Source organism: Fimicolochytrium jonesii, assembly GCF_025526975.1.
Source record: "Fimicolochytrium jonesii strain JEL569 chromosome Unknown EV422scaffold_40, whole genome shotgun sequence".
NCBI classification, from domain to species: Eukaryota; Fungi; Chytridiomycota; class Chytridiomycetes; order Spizellomycetales; family Powellomycetaceae; genus Fimicolochytrium; species Fimicolochytrium jonesii.
Window position 1 is genome coordinate 14,321 of NW_026515707.1, and position 18,249 is coordinate 32,569.

The following is an 18,249-nucleotide window of genomic DNA, read 5'->3' on the forward strand; positions in this document are numbered from 1 at the left end:
ATGGCACATACGGAGACGTACCCCACGAGGCGGTCACTTCAGTGCCGAGGAGCATCAATATGCATCTCAAGAGAAACCTCTAGGTATATTATTTCTGTACGGAGAGGAGCAGTCAACCGGCTCGTCCTGCCTCATCCTATCATCCTACCTCATCCTGCCCCATCCTGCCGCACCCTCCCTCATCCTGCCTCGCTCCATCCTCATTCTGCCTATTGCTGCCCCAGTTGCCCTTATCCTAACCCATCCCGCCCCGTTCTGCCTCACTTAGCCCCGCCTACCGGCATCCTGCCTCATCGTTTCATCCTTTCAACGCCCAACAGTCGGCCACCCAGTCAATCCATTTATGGCAAGCATCCCGAGGAAGGTTGGTTATTTCCTTGTACACCCCAAATGGCGGTCAAGTCAGTAGAGGCGGTATCGGGAAGTTCTGAAGCTATGTTGCCATGATCTTCCGCGGGTTTCAACACGGAAGAACGGGTTTCGGCAGCGGAAAAGGAAGCGATGGCAGCGGAGGCTCAGGATCTCAGTGGGGGACAGGAACAAGCGGCAGACCTTGAAGGGTAGGTGCAGAGGGTTCAACAAACGTCTACGAGGGTAGATATGTAATGGATATATATCCCGGCGTAATGTCATCGTTCTTCGGCTAGGAAAACGGTGGCCCTCCATCGCATCCAGTCACTCTTTGCTGCTCGTACGCCCGACCGATGAGGTGTCCCAGGTGGCAGGCTTCCTATCGGGGACTGCATGGCTGAACATCCAGGCAACGCGTTGAGCACATTCGATATTCAAGAGCACTCGCGCACAGTGGCTTGTGAGACAGCGCGATTTCAACGATGCCAGAGAACGACATGGACCGGATTCCCGTATATCACCCGGCAAAAACAGATTGTAGAGGTTCTGTCTCGACGGCGGTAGCGCCGCATGCGCGCCCGACATGCTTCGCAATTTCCGCCAGTCGATCCATGCGTATCAGAATCTGGCCATGATGTTGGTTCGTGTGGTAGATAAGCTCCATCGGGACTTTCCCTTTCCCTCCTTCCGCCGCCGCACTAGCCTCTAGATACGCCTTGACTCTCTCAGACGGTACGATACTATCTAAATCGGACAACATCACAACGTTGGTCAACCCGTTTTCGCACTTGGGCAGATCGTCGTAAAACATGATGTTCCTGCTCCAATGGAAATGCCTGCTGAGTGCATTTGCGATGTACATCTCCCGGCTGACAAAATAATTCATAGCGAGTTCGAGGGAGTTGGCAGGTGTCCGGTAGAGGAAGTTGAACGCGACCTTGGGGTCACACAGGAGAAGGTTGACGGGATCGAGAAGCACCGCTGACGCCACCAACGAAGAATGTTGTGAGGAATGGATGATCCACGAAACGGCGACGGTCCCCAGGCTGTGAGCGACAAAACACGCTCTTGCGACGCTGTCGAGGGTCAGCACGCACGATATCAACTCCAATGTGTGCTCAATGGTGGGAACTTCTTCACTCAACTGCATGGAAACGTGCGCCCATTCAAGTAGGTACACTGGCACGTTTCGCGGAAGCTGTGCAAGGATCGCGAGATACTGACAGAATCCAATTCCGATTCCGTGAATAAATACGACCGGCACGGCACTTGGATGTGCAGGCCTGGTCGCAGGCCGATACCAGAAGGTGGCCACGTCCCCCGCGGTGCCCGTAAGTCTGATAGAGCGCTGGTAATAGCCGAGAGCACGAACACAAATGTGAGCAATAGCCCCGATGCCTTTGCAGACTGCGTAGTAGATCCAAGGCCGATGAGTGGTTTGCATTGCATCAATGTTGAGACGTATGCATCTGATGTTATCGTTCCTGCCCGGTGGAAATGAATGATGAGAATAGCGCTCTATCGTGCTCACAAGCTTTTCGACCTCATCAACTTTTTCTTCGTCAAGGGTTTCCAGATCCTGGTCCATGAACGCCCACGCAACCCAAGTTTTGATGTTCTCCTTTTTGATCGAATAGTAGTTGGCGCCTAGAAACCATCCTTCCATCACCACCCTAAAATAGTCCATTGTGACCGCCGTAACATCATGCCCATGGCCAACTGAGCCTTTGGCTGCTAGCGCGAGGGCGTGCATGCATTTTTCGACTAGCAGTTCCCGTTCAGCGGGGTCGGAGGCAGCATGACAAGGGGGTCGAGGAGCTTGTAGGCGTTTGATGGTGAAGAGATAGTATGGAAACCATATCGACTCTGCCAACATCCACCCCGTCAAGACGCCAAGCAGGCCCGTAGAGAGGATGGATGACGAGAGTAGACGTTCGACGCGGCGCGGCATTGTGAGGAGGCACTACACATGAACGAAGTAGGCCATGAGTGAGAAGGTACCCAGACACACGGCTCGTAATGGGAGACTACACTACTCACCCATCCGAGGACGATGAGGTAGATATAAGCGAGTGGTGTAATGGACCGTATGAACAATATCAGAAGTTGCCACAAGCGAAAAGCTATCGACCTGCCGGGCACAGTGCTTTCTGTCTGCCGTTGCGATGCCATCGACGATGCTTTCTCGGGCCCACGAGGGATCGAATAGTGCCCTCGGTGACGCAAGTTTGAGTCCGTTTTGACTCCCATGTCGCTGCAGGTCTGCTTGGAGTGCGGATGACACCGTGTCGGAGTTTGAACTATGTGCGAATGCCTTCAAGGGTTTTCCGCGGCGAGGATCCGAGGCCAGCTTTATATGGGATTGCAGTAGCAACGAGTTGCTGGCCCCGTGCAATCGTCAGTTCCTAATGGTCTCTCACGTGTTGGTGGAGAGACCTCGCGTGCACGTGTCAGGAACGTGTCTGACGGTGCTGCCGTTCTTCCGAACAGTCATCGAGGCCAAGGGGTTACGATTGCAAGTTTCTTCCATGCACCCCCTCCGTTTTGGCTCACAGTCTGCCATTGTTTAGCGCAACATATTTCGGGTAAGTACAGCTCTTTTCGCGAACACGGTTGCCATCTTGATCATGTCCAACACTTCGCAGGATCGGCGCTGTTATCGCCCAAATCTGCGAGTCGATTATTCTTGACCTGCGCCACGTTCGGCCCGTCTCTCACTTCATCCCAGAGCTCGAAGTCTGTTTGAGCTTGCCGGCCGTGCTCGGGCGCCAAGGCATCCGTCAGACACTGAAGCCGCCTTTGACGGACGGGGAGGAGGCGCTGCATGCGAAATTCTGCTGCGGGGATGAAGGAAGGTTTCGCCGCCGCCCACTCCTAATAGAAACGCTTCCTGCACCCGCGCTCCCCTCTGAAAGTCGGTCCTCCGCCTGTCTCGTTAGTAGCATGTGCGCATAATCATGCGGCTAGTAAATAGTAGTGCGGTCTGAGCGCGGTTGGAAAGCTGCCAGCTTTTCGGCCGTTCTAAAACATCAATGTCTGATGAGCGTTTGGGGCGTTCTGAAGCAGACCAACGTAAATGAGGTTCGCGCATAAGCGGGGAAGGGTACTGCGGAAGGGAGTGGGGATGCGAAGGGGAATAGGGGCGCCGTGGGGGGATATGAATTGTAGAGAGGCGCAATGCTTATTTCGCTATAACGGTCCTTCTCAAAACATTGCAGAATGTATGGTATGCTCATCTCCGGCCTTCGACAGGGACTTACCGCTGGTCATCCCGCCAAGCGCTCCCATGCGAGGGGCCCTCGAAACAACGGCATGAAATGATGGAAGGTAAAGAAGGTGACGTCGCAGTGAGGGTGAAGCAATGAAGACCGCAAGAGCAGGGCATAAGGACACGGACAAACTTGCCCCCGGTCCGATCGCGCCTCCGGCAGGCCGGAAGTAGGGGATAACAGGTTTCTAAACGGCTATGGTCTGGTGAGAAAAATTTGACTCCAGCGGCACATTAGAGTCCGCCGCCTTTCCTGACGAGGATTTCATGGCCTCCACTCCGTGGTTTTCGTCCTTAACGCGCGGGACGAACGTCGCGCTCCGGTGGGCAGGGATTCCGGAATCGAACATGTCGTCGACGTCCTCGAGAGCGAGGCCGGGAACGCAAAGGGAAGGTGTCAACGGATTGTTATCCTTCATGCACACAAAAAGGATTGCGCCCGCGGGCTTACCCTTGGTTTCGGGAACACAAAAGTAGACAAAGGCCATCCCTGCGAGGATAAACGCCGCCCAGAGGAAGTCGATTTTTGGGCCCAGGTTGGCCTGATCGGGCTTGAGGAGGTACGGAGTAACAAAACCGAGAAGGAAATTCCAGAACTAGGAAGATGAGAGACCAAAACGATGAGATATCTGACATGCACCAGCCATACCCGAAGACGTTCGCTGTGGCCTTACCCAGTTGGAAGCGGTGGCGAGGGCGACTCCCTTGGATCTGATGCGGAGCGGGAAAATTTCCGTGCTGACCACCCACGCCCCGGGCCCCCACGACGACGCGAATCCGAAGATGAACATGCACGTGAACACGATCATCACGATTCCAGCTGTGGAGTTGGAATCCAGAATTTCACCTGTTGAACTCCAAATGCGCAGGGTATGCGGTTCCCACGGACGCGACCAAGACCTGAGCTACCAGCATGATGGCGGAGCCCATAAGCAGAAGCTTTCGTCGGCCCATCTTCTCCATGAGGTAAAGGGCGGGAAGGGTGGAGAGGACGTTCACGACTCCAGTAACGGTGGAGCCGCTGAAAGCCTCTTTGATCCCAGCCTGTTTGAAAAACCCGGTTCCAAAGTAGAACACAGCGTTGACACCGGTCAGCTGCTGGAACATCTGCAACCAAATGCCGACCTGCGTCCGTCGGTTGCTTGTGCCGTTGAAGCAGTCTGACCACGTTGCTTGACCGAGCTGGGCGTCGGTGTGGAGCGCCTCCTGCATCTCGTGTGCATCTCGGCCTGGATGGAAGGGTCGCCTTCGGGACGCGAGCGGAGGCGGCAGAGCGCGGACATGGCATCATGGTCGCGCTTCTGGCGGAGGAGGTTGCGGGGCGAGTCGGGCAGAAAGATCATTCCGCCGGCTAGGAAGGCACCGAAACCCTAACCCTGGATGGCGATCGGGATGCGGTAGGCCTCGCGACCCGCCAGATTCTTAACGCCCTGGTTGACGCATTGGGCGCAGAGAATGCCGATGGTGATGGCGAGCTGGTAACAAAAGACGAGGGCGCCGCGCAGGTGCTTCGGCGCTGCCTCGGCCTGGTAGAGCGGAACCATGTCGGAGAGGAGACCGATGCCGAATCCAGCGACGACACGGCCGGGTACCATTAGGGCGAGGCTGTGGCTGGCGGTCTGAAGGCCGACGCCTACGAGGAATACTCCGGATGAAATGATGATGCCGAACCGTCTACCAAACTTGTCGGCGACGTAGTGCGCCAAAAAACGTTCCGACGGACAGGATAGACACGAGAAGCGAGCTGAGTCGGGCGGTGATGTCCCCATTTTCAGCTGGCCCAAAGTCCCGCTTGAAGGCTGTGTGGGGAAAAAATTGAAGGCTGTGTGGGGATTAGATTCGTAACACATCGCACTCCTGCAGTGATCCCATCTAAATGTTGTCCTCTCTAAGCCAAAACACTTTTCCTCTGTCGCCGGGAATGTCGCGTGTAATAAGGACATCGATCAACCTCCCGCCGGCGAAGCGACGCGCCATTTGCGCAGTCAGAAACTCCAGACTCACGCGTTTGAGTGTGTGTGTTTTTGGTCTGTGTTGGGCAAGTATCTGTGAAGGACGGTGGTGCTTTCTCTCCGCATCGCTAGGCTTTGTATCTATAGTTCATCCGTCAACCAGGCCATTCATCCATCCGGGTCATCTGCCGCGTGCATAGTGAGCTAACCGGCCCAAGCACAAACGAGGGAAAAGGAGAAGAGAAAAACGCCTCCTTTCAACGCCTACTTTAAAGTCTGTATTCTGCGGATGCGTTCACTTCCCAGAGCTGGTGGAGTTCCGAGTTGCAGCAAGCCACTTTAGGTGTTACACTGGGAGACCATCCTTGAGTTTCCTCTAGTCAAAGGTCAGCAGAGCTTTGCCTGTGGCGGCTGATATCGCGTAGGAGCTAAATGGTACCGGTTCGAACAGGAGTTGCAAAACATCAAATCAAAGAGAAGGAAATGGACTTCCCTTCCATCTTTGGCATCCGGTTGATGAGCTGGCATTTTGAGTTGGAGCCTCGCAATGGGAGAAAGGTGTGTGGCAGCAAGGTAGATAGCGAGGTATGCGGTTTCCGACCTTCCTGACCCTCGCCTGCCCTGGACACCAATCATTTGGACACATTGGTACGTGTGAGCAAAACACGTGCCATGAGAAGGTGAAGTTCCTTCTCAGAACCGACTGACCTCACGAACGATTGCGTTGCTATGTGAAAAGGTGGCTTAGGAAAAACAGAGTCTCAGAACAAAGAGGAATCCCGCGCACAATCAGGAGGCAATTTATGAGTTACGCAAAACCTAACACCCCACAGCCTCTGTGCATGGATGAGTCTGGCACGAGGCTCAAGGCTCATCCGGTCATGAAAGCCCTCCGCGCATTCGACGCACAACGTGAATTGCGACGCGACCACGTCATGAGTCCGCTTGATCCCCAGTCCTTCCTTTTCCCACTCCCAGCACCTATTACCTCCACTTCCGGAACTATATAAGGCTTCTCGCCCACTCTGCAGTTCCACCCCTCGTACCTTTCTACTTTCAATTCCTGTCCGCCCTGGCTGACACTCGCACTCCTCCCAGATTCATCGCTTTGAAACGGCCCGGGACTGAACAAAATCATAGGACGCTTGTCAATTGCTTTTTCGCTCACTGAAGCCGCAGACCCATCCAACATACCATGACCGTCATGGGTGCGCCTGCAGAGACCGACATTGCGGTCAAGAGCATCTCTCCTTATGGGGTTGCGCGCGCAACGGTGCAGGGCACACCTCTTACGCCTGAGGAGCTCCGCAATACCGTCGACTACATGAGTGCATCATTGTACCTCTGCCTCGGCATGCTCTACCTCAAGCAGAATCCACTTCTCAAAGAGCCACTCAAGGTCGCTCACCTCAAGTCAAGATTACTAGGTCATTGGGGTTCGGACCCCGGACAGATCTTTGCGTGGGTTCACATGAATCGGCTCATCAAGAAATACGACCTCGATGCCCTCTTCATCTCGGGTCCCGGCCATGGCGCTCCTGCCGTTCTCTCCCAATCTTACCTCGAGGGTGTCTACAGCGAGGTATACCCCGATAAGTCGGAAAACGAGGAGGGGATGCGAAAGTTCTTTAAACAGTTCTCCTTCCCTGGGGGCATCGGAAGTCACGCGACTCCAGAAACGCCCGGCAGCATTCACGAAGGGGGAGAGCTCGGCTACTCCATCTCGCATTCGTTCGGTGTCGTCTTCGATAACCCCGACCTCATTACCATTACCATGGTGGGAGACGGGGAGGCGGAGACAGGCCCGTTGGCGACCAGTTGGCACAGCACGAAGTTCTTGAATCCAATCACAGATGGCGCTGTGCTCCCCATCCTCCACCTGAACGGTTACAAGATTAACAACCCGACCATTCTGGCTCGTATCAGCCATCATGAGCTCGAGGCTCTATTCATCGGCTACGGCTGGCAACCGTTCTTCGTCGAGGGTAGCGACCCGGAAAGCATGCACCAGGCAATGGCCGCCACCATGGAACAATGCATCACCAAGATCAAGGCATACCAAAGGCAGGCGCGTGACTCTGGAAAGGCATTTCGTCCGTTCTGGCCCATGATCATCCTTCGCAGTCCCAAGGGCTGGTCCGCTCCCCGCGACGTCGACGGCCACTACCTGGAAGGCTTCTGGCGCGCCCATCAGATTCCCATGCCCGACATCGCCAAGAACAAGGAGCACTTCGCCATCTTCGAGAAATGGATGCGCAGCTACGAGCCCGAGCGCCTCTTTACGTCCGACGGTCAGTTGATTCCAGAGTTGAAGAAGCTGCCGCCCACTGGCAACCGCAGGATGAGCGCGAATCCGGTCGGTAATGGTGGGCTTCTTCGCAAGCCTTTACTCCTTCCGGACTATCGTCATTATGCCCTCGAGGTGAAAAAGCAAGGCACCACGAGCGGACCTTCAATGTCCAATATGGCCAGGTTTCTGCGTGACGTCGTTCACAAGAACCCGACCAACTTCCGCGTCTTCGGGCCGGATGAGACAGAGTCAAACAAACTCGGGGCCATTTACGAGGCTGGGAAGAAGGTCTGGATGGCCGAGCACTTTGAGGAGGACCTGGACGGCGGAAATCTAGCTTTTGCCGGTCGTGTCATGGAGATGTTGTCTGAGCATACGGTCGAAGGCTGGCTGGAGGGTTATATTCTCAGTGGCCGTCACGGTTTGCTGAACTCGTACGAGCCCTTCATTCACATCATCGATAGCATGGTCAACCAGCACTGCAAGTGGATTGAGAAAGCACTGGAGATTGAGTGGCGCGTCAAGATCGCCTCCCTCAATATCCTGCTGACCGCGACCGTCTGGCGCCAGGACCACAACGGCTTCACCCATCAAGATCCGGGTTTCCTCGACGTCGTGGCGAATAAGAGCCCCGAAGTCGTCCGCATCTACCTCCCCCCCGACGGCAACTGCCTCCTTAGTGTCATGGACCACTGCCTCAAGAGCGAAAACTACGTCAACGTTATTGTGGCCGATAAGCAAGACCACATCCAGTACCTCAACATGGATGACGCTATCACGCACTGCACCAAGGGGATCGGCATCTGGGACTGGGCGTCCAACGACCAGGGTGCTGACCCAGACGTCGTCATGGCCTGCTGCGGCGACGTTCCAACCCACGAGGCCCTCGCCGCTACGGCCATCCTTCGCCACCACATGCCGGCGCTCAAGATCCGCTTCGTCAACGTCGTCGATCTATTCAGGCTCATCTCGGCCGAGGACCACCCGCACGGCCTTACGGATCGCGAGTACGTCGCGCTCTTCACGGCCGATCGGCCCGTCATCTTCAATTTTCACAGCTATCCCTTTATGATCCATCGGCTAACATACAAGCGCCCCGGGGCCAACGTCAATTTGCATGTGCGCGGGTACAAGGAGAAGGGCAATATCGACACGCCGCTTGAGCTGGCGATCAGGAACCAGACGGATCGGTACAGTCTCGCGATGGACGCGCTGGACCGGATCCATGGCTTGCATAATTCCGGCAGTGGGGTGAGGGAAAAGTTGCTCGATGAGCAGATCCGCATGCGCAATTGGGCGTATGAGCATGGAACGGATCCGAAGGACATTACCGAGTGGAGTTGGCCACTTTAAAGTCGAGGCAGGGGGAGAATCATAGTGTGCAAAGACCGAGGCCGGCAGAGTTGTGAGATGGCGGCCGGAGTTTCGCGCGGTAAGGAAGGATTGTGAATCGACGCCACGAGTTAGGAAGACTTATAAGTAAATAGGATGTTTTCACAGTAGATTCTCCACATTGGCCTGTGTTTCAGAATTCAGCCTCCAAACCTCCTAAAGTCAGGTACGCAGCACCGACGTCATAGCACCGTCGCAATTACCGTTGAAGTGACGATGCCCGTGAAGTTTGCTAATGCCATCGACAACAACAAATTGAAGAAAATGCCACACCCGGGACCTACTCCATCAAACATGACGGCAAACACCCATCTGTAGGCCTAACTGGCATATCACAGTCCTATTTCTCGATGTGATCTCATATTGTGGCAGTAACCGGGTCTGGGAGAAGTAGAGCTGGTGCTTACAATGAAGATATCATACTCTTTTTCGGGTAACCGGTCAAGAGCGTCTTGACCTTCATCCGCCACGTCAGCCACGATCCGAAGTTTATTCAGTGTCTTTCTTGCAATTTGTTGGTTGATGATGTTATCCTCTAAGACCAATATATAAAGGCTCGATAGATCGGCCTTGATCTCCCGATAGTTGGATTGTGAATCCTTGTCTTTCCAGAATGTCTAAGCTCCTCACCAAACCTCTCGCCTTTCGGTATTCGAGCGACCCAGTATCAAGCGCGGATGGAGGCGGTTCCATCCACACCGACGGCGGGGTGTCCATCACCAAGTCGCTTCATGTACATACAGTACATTCAGATGTACATCATCCACAATGCAAAAGCCGTGTCCCGCACTACGCTCGAAAACTGCGAGTGCACTCCCCGCAATCAAACATCATCCCTCTTCTTCCTTACATCCAACACACTCCCCGCCCTCCCGGTCTTCGCCCCCTTTTGATCCCATTGGGTATCCACAAAACTGGGGGTCGCCACTTCCTTGGAGTCCCCGAGTTTCTTACTTCCCGCGGCTAGCGCTTCGAAACCGTTTTCCCCCAGCGTCCAGAGAGCACAAATCATCATTTGAGTCGGTACAACAAAGTGGTGATCGGCAACTGCAGGGAACGCAGCAGGTTTGGTTTGTTTCGGGTCTGTGATGTTCTCTCCAGTCGATGGGACGTTAAAGTGAACCTACCATCATAATACATGACCACCTGCTCGCACGGGCGTGAAACAAGGACGCAATCATCAACAAGGCGCATCAGATCAGGACTAGGGAAGGGCGAACACTCACCACTATAGCCGCTATCAAAGCAGACATGGACATTGCCATCAACGCATTATTCGCCATCTCCAAATGCGCCAGCTGCGACGGGGCTGCGGACGAACTCACACTCTGCTGCGCCACGCGCAACTTGTATGTGAATGTAGCCAGGCCCGCTACGATGTAGATGAGCGGGTTGACGATCGCCACCCACCAGAACCCTTTGCTGACGTGGATTTGAGTTGCAATGTCGTGAATGCCATATGCCAGAGCGGCGATGGTGGAAACTACGGCGATGACAGATTGGAAGATTAAGACGGCTCGTTGATGTCTGGGGTTTGAGTAGACGGCTGCGTATCTTGTTTTTTGTATGTTTTTGATGCAGGGGTGGGGAAGGAGAGTTGAGTAGCTGATGGAAGGTCAAAGCCATTCGCTCTGTGCCCACCTATAGGCGGCCGCCACCACAAGCAGCACGTCCCTAATCTCCGGGACGATGACCAGGAATCTGACGTACTCCACCTGGTGCTCCAGGACATAACTTGGTGGGTGCACCCTATGGGAAGAACCCGCCGGGGAAGTCTTCAGTGGCATGAATAATGTCCTGTTGGCCCATGCAAAAAGGCAACCACGTACTTTCCCCAAATTCCCACCCCGCAATCCATTACTGGAAAAGAGGAGAAGCGATTAGGGCGCGCTATATGGAAAATGCAACGAGAATCGTTCGCTCGCTCAAAAAATCTATTGCCGAAACGGTAGGAAACTTTTGCAGAATAGGGACACTCACCTGTCAGAAGTGCCGCGGCGAAAAGCAAATAAGGTCGGGTTAAGTTTCTATTGGAGAGGAGCCTCCATACAGATATGCCGAGCGCTGACGAGGAAAGGGAGATTGGGACTGTTCAGCTACTCATGAAGTGAATGGCGGGGATTGGCAAGACATACATGCGAAGGAGAATGAACAAAAGCTCACCGGTGACGGCGAACATGAGACTTATGCCAAACATGATCCCTGGTCCACCATACTGCACTGTGCAGGTGCATGTTTTTCAGACGGAAGCAAGACAAGACCAGTTTACAACCCGAGGGACCCATGTCGCAACCTGCCTCCGAAAAAGAGACATCCGGCCCGCTACGTACAAGCAGCATAATCCGCATAATAACTCACTCTCGCCGCTATCCCCGCCTTCACGGTCGGGCTACCCAAAACAGCTGCCTGCACCGAGACATCCCTCGCAACAGCGGCTCGAACGACTGGATTGGCCATCAACCCAGCGAGCACCGCGGGATCCGACCATACCGCCGCAACTGCCGTCGCGTTGCCGAGCAGTCTATCGAAGATGGTTTGTTGGACTGTTGGATTTGCAATGCATTGGGTGATGGCGCCGATATCCATGATTGCGAGTTGACGTTGGGGGAGGAAGAAGGATGATGGTTGGAGGAAGAACGATGATGGTTACCTTGGGAGTTAAGACGCAATTACGTAGGCCGCTTTTCGAATATAAGCGCAACCCAATTTGCCATCGATACATGGGGGGCGTAGGAATGGAGCAATACAGCGACGTAAGTGGTTGGAGGTGTTTCTTGTGAAAGGGAAGGGAGAAGAGATACGGCAGCAAGTATGAGCAACAGTCCATGGCTTGCGATGACAACGCCATGCGCCGTCTGATGCGCCGTATTGCTCCGTATGCGTGTTGATCCTACATACGGTAGCCCTTGGCTGGTCTTGGCTTGCCGAGGGGAAACAGGGCGAACCTCGTCGTGAGTTCCACCCATGACCCTGCCAGGTCCTTCCACAGGGACGCGTGTAAGGAAAGCCACACCCTGACCCTCTCATAAGACCAACGGCTTCGGAGCATTCGGAGGCAAGCCAGGGGCAAAAGCCCTTTTTTTTCGACACTTTCTCGACCGTCCTTGAGAAGGAACGTGTTGCGTACAAATCGCTATTTGTACGCACGGATCGCTCTTGGCGGTCAGGTGGCCAGCGGCATGTGTAGGCAGAGGCATTTTTCTATTGTGCTGCATATTTCACAAAAACATGGCGTCCATCTCAGGGTTCCCTGCTGGTCAGAATTTCTTGGAATCAATTCCGAATCAATTCCTCTGATAGGTTCTCACATTCCCTTCTCAAAACGCTTTCAGACAAAGCACGGACACGGAGGATGCAGGCAGGCTGGCGAGTATAAATCCGTCGTCCTGAAAGCGCGGCCCCAGTTCTCCTCTTCTCCTCCGCATACCGCTTGCACCATTCGCCGTCGTCAAGTATCCACTATGCAGATTACGGCATTTTTGACTTCCGTTTTCGTTGGTGCCGCTGCCGCAAGCCCACTCTCCTGCGAGAGCACCTGGGAAATCCATCAAGACAGTACCCTGAAAGTAATTTCGTTGTTCTCTTATTGCGTTTTGCCTTACTATTACTTACCGACCGTCTATTCTGGCGCGTGTCATAGGATCTTGCCGATCTGAAGACCCACCCGGTTTGGGGCAAGACTTTCAACTCATACTGCTCCTGTGCCAATGCGGTTGCGGCGGTATCGACACCCAAAGCCCCTTGGTTCGTTTGGAACACCTCCACCAAGAAGTGCTTTCCTAAAGGTCTGACTCCTTTCAACCAAGAAGGAGTGCAGCGTCTTGTGATCCCCCCCATGACTTATGACGAAGCACGTAACATTACCGATCTCAGCGGTAGGTTTGAACCATCCACGGTAAGTCATAGCCGCCTACCCTTCCCTACCTTTCAAAAGCGCAACCTCGAACGCTTGAGAAAGTACAGTAGAACGCCTGAACTGATCTTCCTTACCTCTCATCTTATTTAGACGAACGTGTGCAACACCTTCCGGGTTCCTTATCAGTGGCCCAACACGGATTCGGCTTGCAGCGAGATTTGCACCGACAATTACTATATTGGACAATGCGATTTTTCGCTTGCAACCTTTGCTCACGCCGGCTTTACTTATTGCAGCCTTTGCAAATACCAGACGGCCACAGGATCAGTTCTGGGGACCCGGAAAACCTGGTAAATACAGTACGTAGCTAACTGGGGAGGATCGTACTCTTGATCCCGTAAACTTTAGATAGGTCCAAATATGCACAATCCCCCTGTGAACGGCGGTGTTAGTTAGTATGTTAGTCTGCACTATGTAGTCAAACCCTCAGTGTAAATGAATTCACTCGAAATGACAGGATTAAAAAGGTTAAAAAACATCTGAAACTCAAAAGCGTGTGGGCGCTGTGGGGAAGAGGGAAACCTCAGAAACAGCAGCATTGCTTCCCAAAGGCTCCTTCGCAAACCCACCCACCCCAACCCAACTATGTCAACTGCCTCCTCTCCTTTGGCCTCAGGCGCAACTACTCCTGCCAAGCGTCCTGCAACGCCCCTCACCACACGCCGGGTAGCCTTTTCCCAAGGTACTGTACAACTTCACTTAGAGTGGAGGGCGAAACTGTACTAATGGTGAAACCTCGATTCCCTTCAAACAGCTTACGCTGACCTCGCAGAGACTTTCAGCCTACGGGTGCGGCCGCCTATGTTGGCAGCTTTCATTCCGAGGTGATTGACTCACAGGCTGTCCAATTCCCCTCTGAGACCCTTGCATAAGCCCGTTGTTTGACAGCACTGTTACCTTGGCTACACTCCACTTCTACGGCTTTGTCTTCTGTGCTACAGGGATCGCAGCGGCAACGACATGCCCGGACGCTAGCAAGAACCCAAAACTCCCACAATACCTCCAGGAACATTTGTCTCCCATCCAGAGGCGCCAAGTGGACCCACTGATTAAGTATGAGGACGACGCCAGCAGCTCAATGACTAAACAGACGGTCTACGCGACAGCGATTATGTTATCCACTGGACAGGACCTTGAAAAGTTGGACTCTCATTCCTACGGGGAACTTTCGGTCGAAAGACGCCTGTCGTCGATGTTGGTTCGGTTTTTTCCCCTTGACTACGACGAATACTCTGAATACTCGAACGTCGATCTTCCGCTACCTCGTACCACCGCCATCGAATGCACGCTGCCTCAACCGGACTACATCGCCGCTGTGGTGCCCAATATGTCCTTCCCGCCAACCAAGGCCCTTGCCCTTCCGATGTTTCCTCTGGAGGCATCAGTTCAAGGTCTTCCGCAACTGGCTTGTGTGGCAAAGCCTGCTTTGGATCTATATCGTATAATGGGTTTACCGGAACACCGCTGGCATATGTTCGGAGCCATCGTCGGGTACCCTACGGGTGCAGTTGCACGTCTTTGAGTTATACCGCGAAACTCCGGGCGACACGTTCAACACCAATGCCTCCGCTACTTCCATGTTACTGATCTCACGGAACGTATATCGCTTGCTACCGCGATGGCATTCATCGTGAAAGATGCGGTGCAAAGAAGGCAGGAGCTGTTGAAGCAACAAATCCCGGATGTCCCCCTTGCCGCGGCCGAGAACGACGCCTATCTAGAATTCGAGGAAGACAACGAGGACGATGATGACAACACCGGCTTTCTCGTCTAAGCCTTGAGCAATGCCGGTGTTGTCATTGTCGTCCCGTCAATCGAGTTCTGATGCTATGTTGGATGTTGGATGAATTCTGGTTATTGGGATCAAAAACGAATTCTGGTTATTGGGATCAAAACCACATAGTACGATATTGGGGCGAAGCGAGCGTCTACGAGCGATGTAGACGATGGTGACGGAAACGGTATCGACGTCCGGGGGAGCTAGCTAGCCTGCGAGCAATGGCTCGCCGTCGCATGCTAACGTAACTGAGAGGCTGGAGACAGGAACAGCGAGGTCTGGATGCATCAAACGCACCCAGTCCTTGAAGATACTCTGGTCTGCTTGGTGATGCAGTTGACCGGAACTGGCCAGCCGGCGCGTAGAGAGAGGGTGCGCACGGCTGGCTGACTGACCGTGTAGCGAAGACTGGAAGCGAGAAAAGGATGAGGGGGGAAGTCGCTTCCGTTTCTCGTCGGAATGTGACCTCCTGCGTTGACAGTTTATTTTTTCGTTTCGTCCAATGGACATCTGGATAGCTTTTAACTCTCCCGTCTTCACAGACTCAGCTCCGTCTGACCATGTAATGCTCTACGCCGCTGATGGGTAAACGTTCTCCTCCTAAACTAGCTACATACGTAAAACGTCTCCCACTTGACCGATAACGATGAAGGAAACCACATTAACGCCAGTCTACATAGCTAGATGTCAGTAGCGCTGTTCCCTTCCTGAAAGAAAGATGAGGCAAAAGCTGTTGGAGAACCCGGCTCAAGCGAAAGACGAGCTCTTCGCAGAGGGTGTCCGTCGAGCAGTCCGAGCCAAAGCAGAAACCGGTACCATCCCTTCATCGCCCGTACGTAAATTGGTGGCTTTTGCCCAGCCATCTGTGAACTCCTCCCTGTAAATGACGGGGGTGGGTTCGCATGATTAGTTGTAGACACCGCCACTCATTCACCCCGTATAGAAGAAGAAGATCTCTTCACGGATCCAGTGTACCACTTCCCGTTCCCAAAAAAGATGTCTGACTTACTTACCATGTCCCCGACCATCAACACCAGCTCGTCCATCAGTTGCGGTTTGCACTCTTTTATAGCTCTGAACGCGTTCGGCAACGAAGTACTCGTCTGGGCCGAAGAACCGGCAGCGCTATCCGAGATGCCGATAACGTACGGAGGAGGAAGCTCTTCGGTCGTCGCAGACGGCGCCTGCTCGCCGAATATCCCGTGCGCCGCGATTTTGTTGGCGGCGGAAACGTGGGGAAGAGGCGCATAATGGTCGCTCAACCGAGAAGAAGCCGGTGCGATGGAAACAACTTCGGATGGAGAAGGGATTCGACTCGGGGAAGGGGGCCGGCCGACGGAGTGATGCGAGCCTGGCCTAACATAGGGGATCGGGCCTTTCAAACGGCTGTGGTTCCTGCGGCGGTGCCATATCACGAATACTGCAGCGACTGCTAGGGCTGCAAGAGCCCCGACAACACCTCCGATAATGCCAGCCATTGACGTCGTTGATGAGGAGTTGCCATAGTTGGGATCCACCGACGGCTTGCCAGTCGGAGAAGTGGTGGGCCCTGCTGGTGCGATGCTTGGAGTTGTCGAAGTAGCTGTAGACGTTGCGCTGGAAGTTGAGGTCGCGCCTGGTGGGAAGAACTGCGTCAGCGTTTTGAAGTACAGGATCCACAGCTGCAAGTATATATACGTACTATATACGAACGCAAACTGATCGGAACCGCCCGTTCTGGGTGTAAGTTTCACGGGCGGCTGAAAAACAAAACAAGGGCCATTGGTAGCGGTCGCGTTCGCTCCCCATTCCAGTCCACTCCAGCACGCAAAACCTCCGCAACCGGCTTTGAAAGCAGCACACGCCCGCGCGGCATCGTACATATTTGCCTGGCACATCGGCACGTCGGGAGTATCCCAGGCAGCTTGAGTCGCATTGTATCTGCAATAGGGGTTTCCCAGTTCGGGCGCTGCAAGGCCCTGAACCCCGGCCGAGCTGAATGGGCCGTCGAAGCCCGCTAAGGAGGGCGGCTTGGCGGGGACCGCCATAACTGGTGGTGAGGCCATTCTGAAGTAGACGCGAGCGACTTTGAAGGAAGATGCAGCTTGCAGATGGGGAAAAAAGAGCGGAAGGCGCACCTTACTGTATGGACAGCACCGGATATGTCCAGTACTATCGACGCAGCTCTCTTCTCGGTCACTTGCCGCTTCTTATTACATCCCTTATACAGTATGTCTTGCTGCTCCTTCCATGTAACCGCCCTCAGGACCCACGAGGCGGGCGCGACCGCAAGAAAATGAAGCCTCAACGCGCTTATGTGACCAGCGGAGTTTTCCTTTTTTGCCTGCGCCCAGGACGGACACCACCGTCTGCTTCACCCGAGCGTAGGAAAGTCTCATGTCGTGGTAGTGTATTATGCACATTGCCTTCGTAGGCGGAATGTGAGCAACGCAGCTAGTCCCAGCGCTAGCAGGCCAGCGCGGTGTTTGCTGTTGCTGAAGGACATGGAACGGCATCCACCGTTGGACAATAAGATACGATTTGTTTGCGGACATTGTCCAACGACTTCCGCCCGGGCCTCCAGATGAGAATGTCAGGGCAAACTGTGAGGGGGCAGAGAAAACCCACCGCTACACGACAATTCCGTGACACATACTGTATAACATCTTTGTTAGCAACATTTTACCGCCGACTGCGCCGGTTTTTGCAAAGATGAGGATGGATCTTAAAACCTCCAGGTGAGTCAGTCAATGAATATTTCCACCCGCACTACCGCACTAATGAGTGAATCGTGTTGCAACTAGTACTCGGCAATCTACAAGGATTGCACCCTGAGAGTGCTTCAAGAAGACATGCGGGCGTTGAGTTTTGCCTGCGAGTGGTTGCCGTATGGCGTCCGTTTTTGGCACATCACGGTGGGCGTATTTGATGGTCCCTTAGTATTTTTATGTAAGTATGTGAACACCTTGTCGCTAGAAGCTCCACACACTAACCAGGGTACGTTTTCAGAAATTTTCAATTCAAATGAGATTTTTTCGTCATTCTTCACTGCGGGACCTAGCTTCCTCTTCGGCCTTCGTGATAATGGCCCGAGTCTCATCGATGGCGAAATCAACCGCGAACATGAACATGCAAGCGCCCCCAATCAGCTAAGCAAGGCCCCACCCAATTGCATCCCTTCACACGAACCCATGTACTCTACACACTGCTGGAGGGGGACCAATTCACCGCTCCACGTTACTGGAACTGGCACGGCGTCGGATGAGTGGTATGCTTACGCTAAACCTGCTGCTCGCTCCTACGGTCTATGGAGCAATTCGCCGC

The 18,249-nt window shown here is 53.9% G+C and overlaps 6 protein-coding genes across 6 annotated transcripts; 2 read left to right on the plus strand and 4 right to left on the minus strand.

Annotated features, from left to right (window-relative positions):
* Window positions 1–868: 868 nt before the first annotated feature.
* Window positions 869–2,017, minus strand: EV422DRAFT_501600 (uncharacterized protein; the record flags this gene model as incomplete). The annotated part of the gene is made up of 1 exon (XM_053068201.1): window positions 869–2,017. The coding sequence occupies one exon, from the start codon at window positions 2,015–2,017 to the stop codon at window positions 869–871; it is 1,149 nt and encodes a 382-aa protein (XP_052921095.1).
* Window positions 2,018–3,807: 1,790 nt separating this feature from the next.
* EV422DRAFT_509991 (MFS monosaccharide transporter) lies at window positions 3,808–5,388 on the minus strand (the record flags this gene model as incomplete). The annotated part of the gene is made up of 4 exons (XM_053068891.1): window positions 3,808–4,215; window positions 4,294–4,474; window positions 4,509–4,848; window positions 4,995–5,388. The coding sequence occupies 4 exons, from the start codon at window positions 5,386–5,388 to the stop codon at window positions 3,808–3,810; spliced, it is 1,323 nt and encodes a 440-aa protein (XP_052921096.1).
* Window positions 5,389–6,673: 1,285 nt separating this feature from the next.
* Window positions 6,674–9,645, plus strand: EV422DRAFT_326962 (phosphoketolase). Its single transcript, XM_053066328.1, has one exon. The coding sequence runs from the start codon at window positions 6,767–6,769 to the stop codon at window positions 9,212–9,214; it is 2,448 nt and encodes an 815-aa protein (XP_052921097.1). The 5' UTR covers window positions 6,674–6,766; the 3' UTR covers window positions 9,215–9,645.
* Window positions 9,646–10,076: 431 nt separating this feature from the next.
* Window positions 10,077–11,839, minus strand: EV422DRAFT_509993 (uncharacterized protein; the record flags this gene model as incomplete). Its single annotated transcript, XM_053068892.1, has 6 exons — window positions 10,077–10,376; window positions 10,480–10,807; window positions 10,895–11,050; window positions 11,083–11,113; window positions 11,417–11,468; window positions 11,612–11,839. 6 exons carry the CDS (start codon window positions 11,837–11,839, stop codon window positions 10,077–10,079), a joined length of 1,095 nt encoding a protein of 364 aa, XP_052921098.1.
* Window positions 11,840–12,584: 745 nt separating this feature from the next.
* On the plus strand, window positions 12,585–14,943 carry EV422DRAFT_581625 (uncharacterized protein; the record flags this gene model as incomplete). Its single annotated transcript, XM_053073381.1, has 7 exons — window positions 12,585–12,819; window positions 12,894–13,148; window positions 13,406–13,468; window positions 13,518–13,564; window positions 13,600–13,851; window positions 14,058–14,671; window positions 14,807–14,943. Exons 1-7 carry the CDS (start codon window positions 12,715–12,717, stop codon window positions 14,941–14,943), a joined length of 1,473 nt encoding a protein of 490 aa, XP_052921099.1. The 5' UTR covers window positions 12,585–12,714.
* A 598-nt stretch (window positions 14,944–15,541) lies between these two features.
* On the minus strand, window positions 15,542–17,004 carry EV422DRAFT_327455 (uncharacterized protein). Its single transcript, XM_053066329.1, has 3 exons — window positions 16,807–17,004; window positions 15,956–16,561; window positions 15,542–15,823 (listed from the first exon to the last, which is right to left on the minus strand). The coding sequence occupies exons 1-3, from the start codon at window positions 16,859–16,861 to the stop codon at window positions 15,627–15,629; spliced, it is 858 nt and encodes a 285-aa protein (XP_052921100.1). The 5' UTR covers window positions 16,862–17,004; the 3' UTR covers window positions 15,542–15,626.
* Window positions 17,005–18,249: the final 1,245 nt, after the last annotated feature.

Bases quoted from the DNA above. Each gene is read 5' to 3' on its own strand.
- EV422DRAFT_327455 (XM_053066329.1), bottom strand. From the start codon at position 16,861: ATGCGACTCAAGCTGCCTGGGATACTCCCGACGTGCCGATGTGCCAGG. The intron at 16,562-16,806 runs GTACGATGCCGC...TCTTCCCACCAG, and splicing joins CCGATGTGCCAGGCAAATAT to GCGCGACCTCAACTTCCAGC. The intron at 15,824-15,955 runs GTAAGTCAGACA...CGTCATTTACAG, and splicing joins GATGGTCGGGGACATGGTAA to GGAGGAGTTCACAGATGGCT.
- EV422DRAFT_326962 (XM_053066328.1), top strand. From the start codon at position 6,767: ATGACCGTCATGGGTGCGCCTGCAGAGACCGACATTGCGGTCAAGAGC.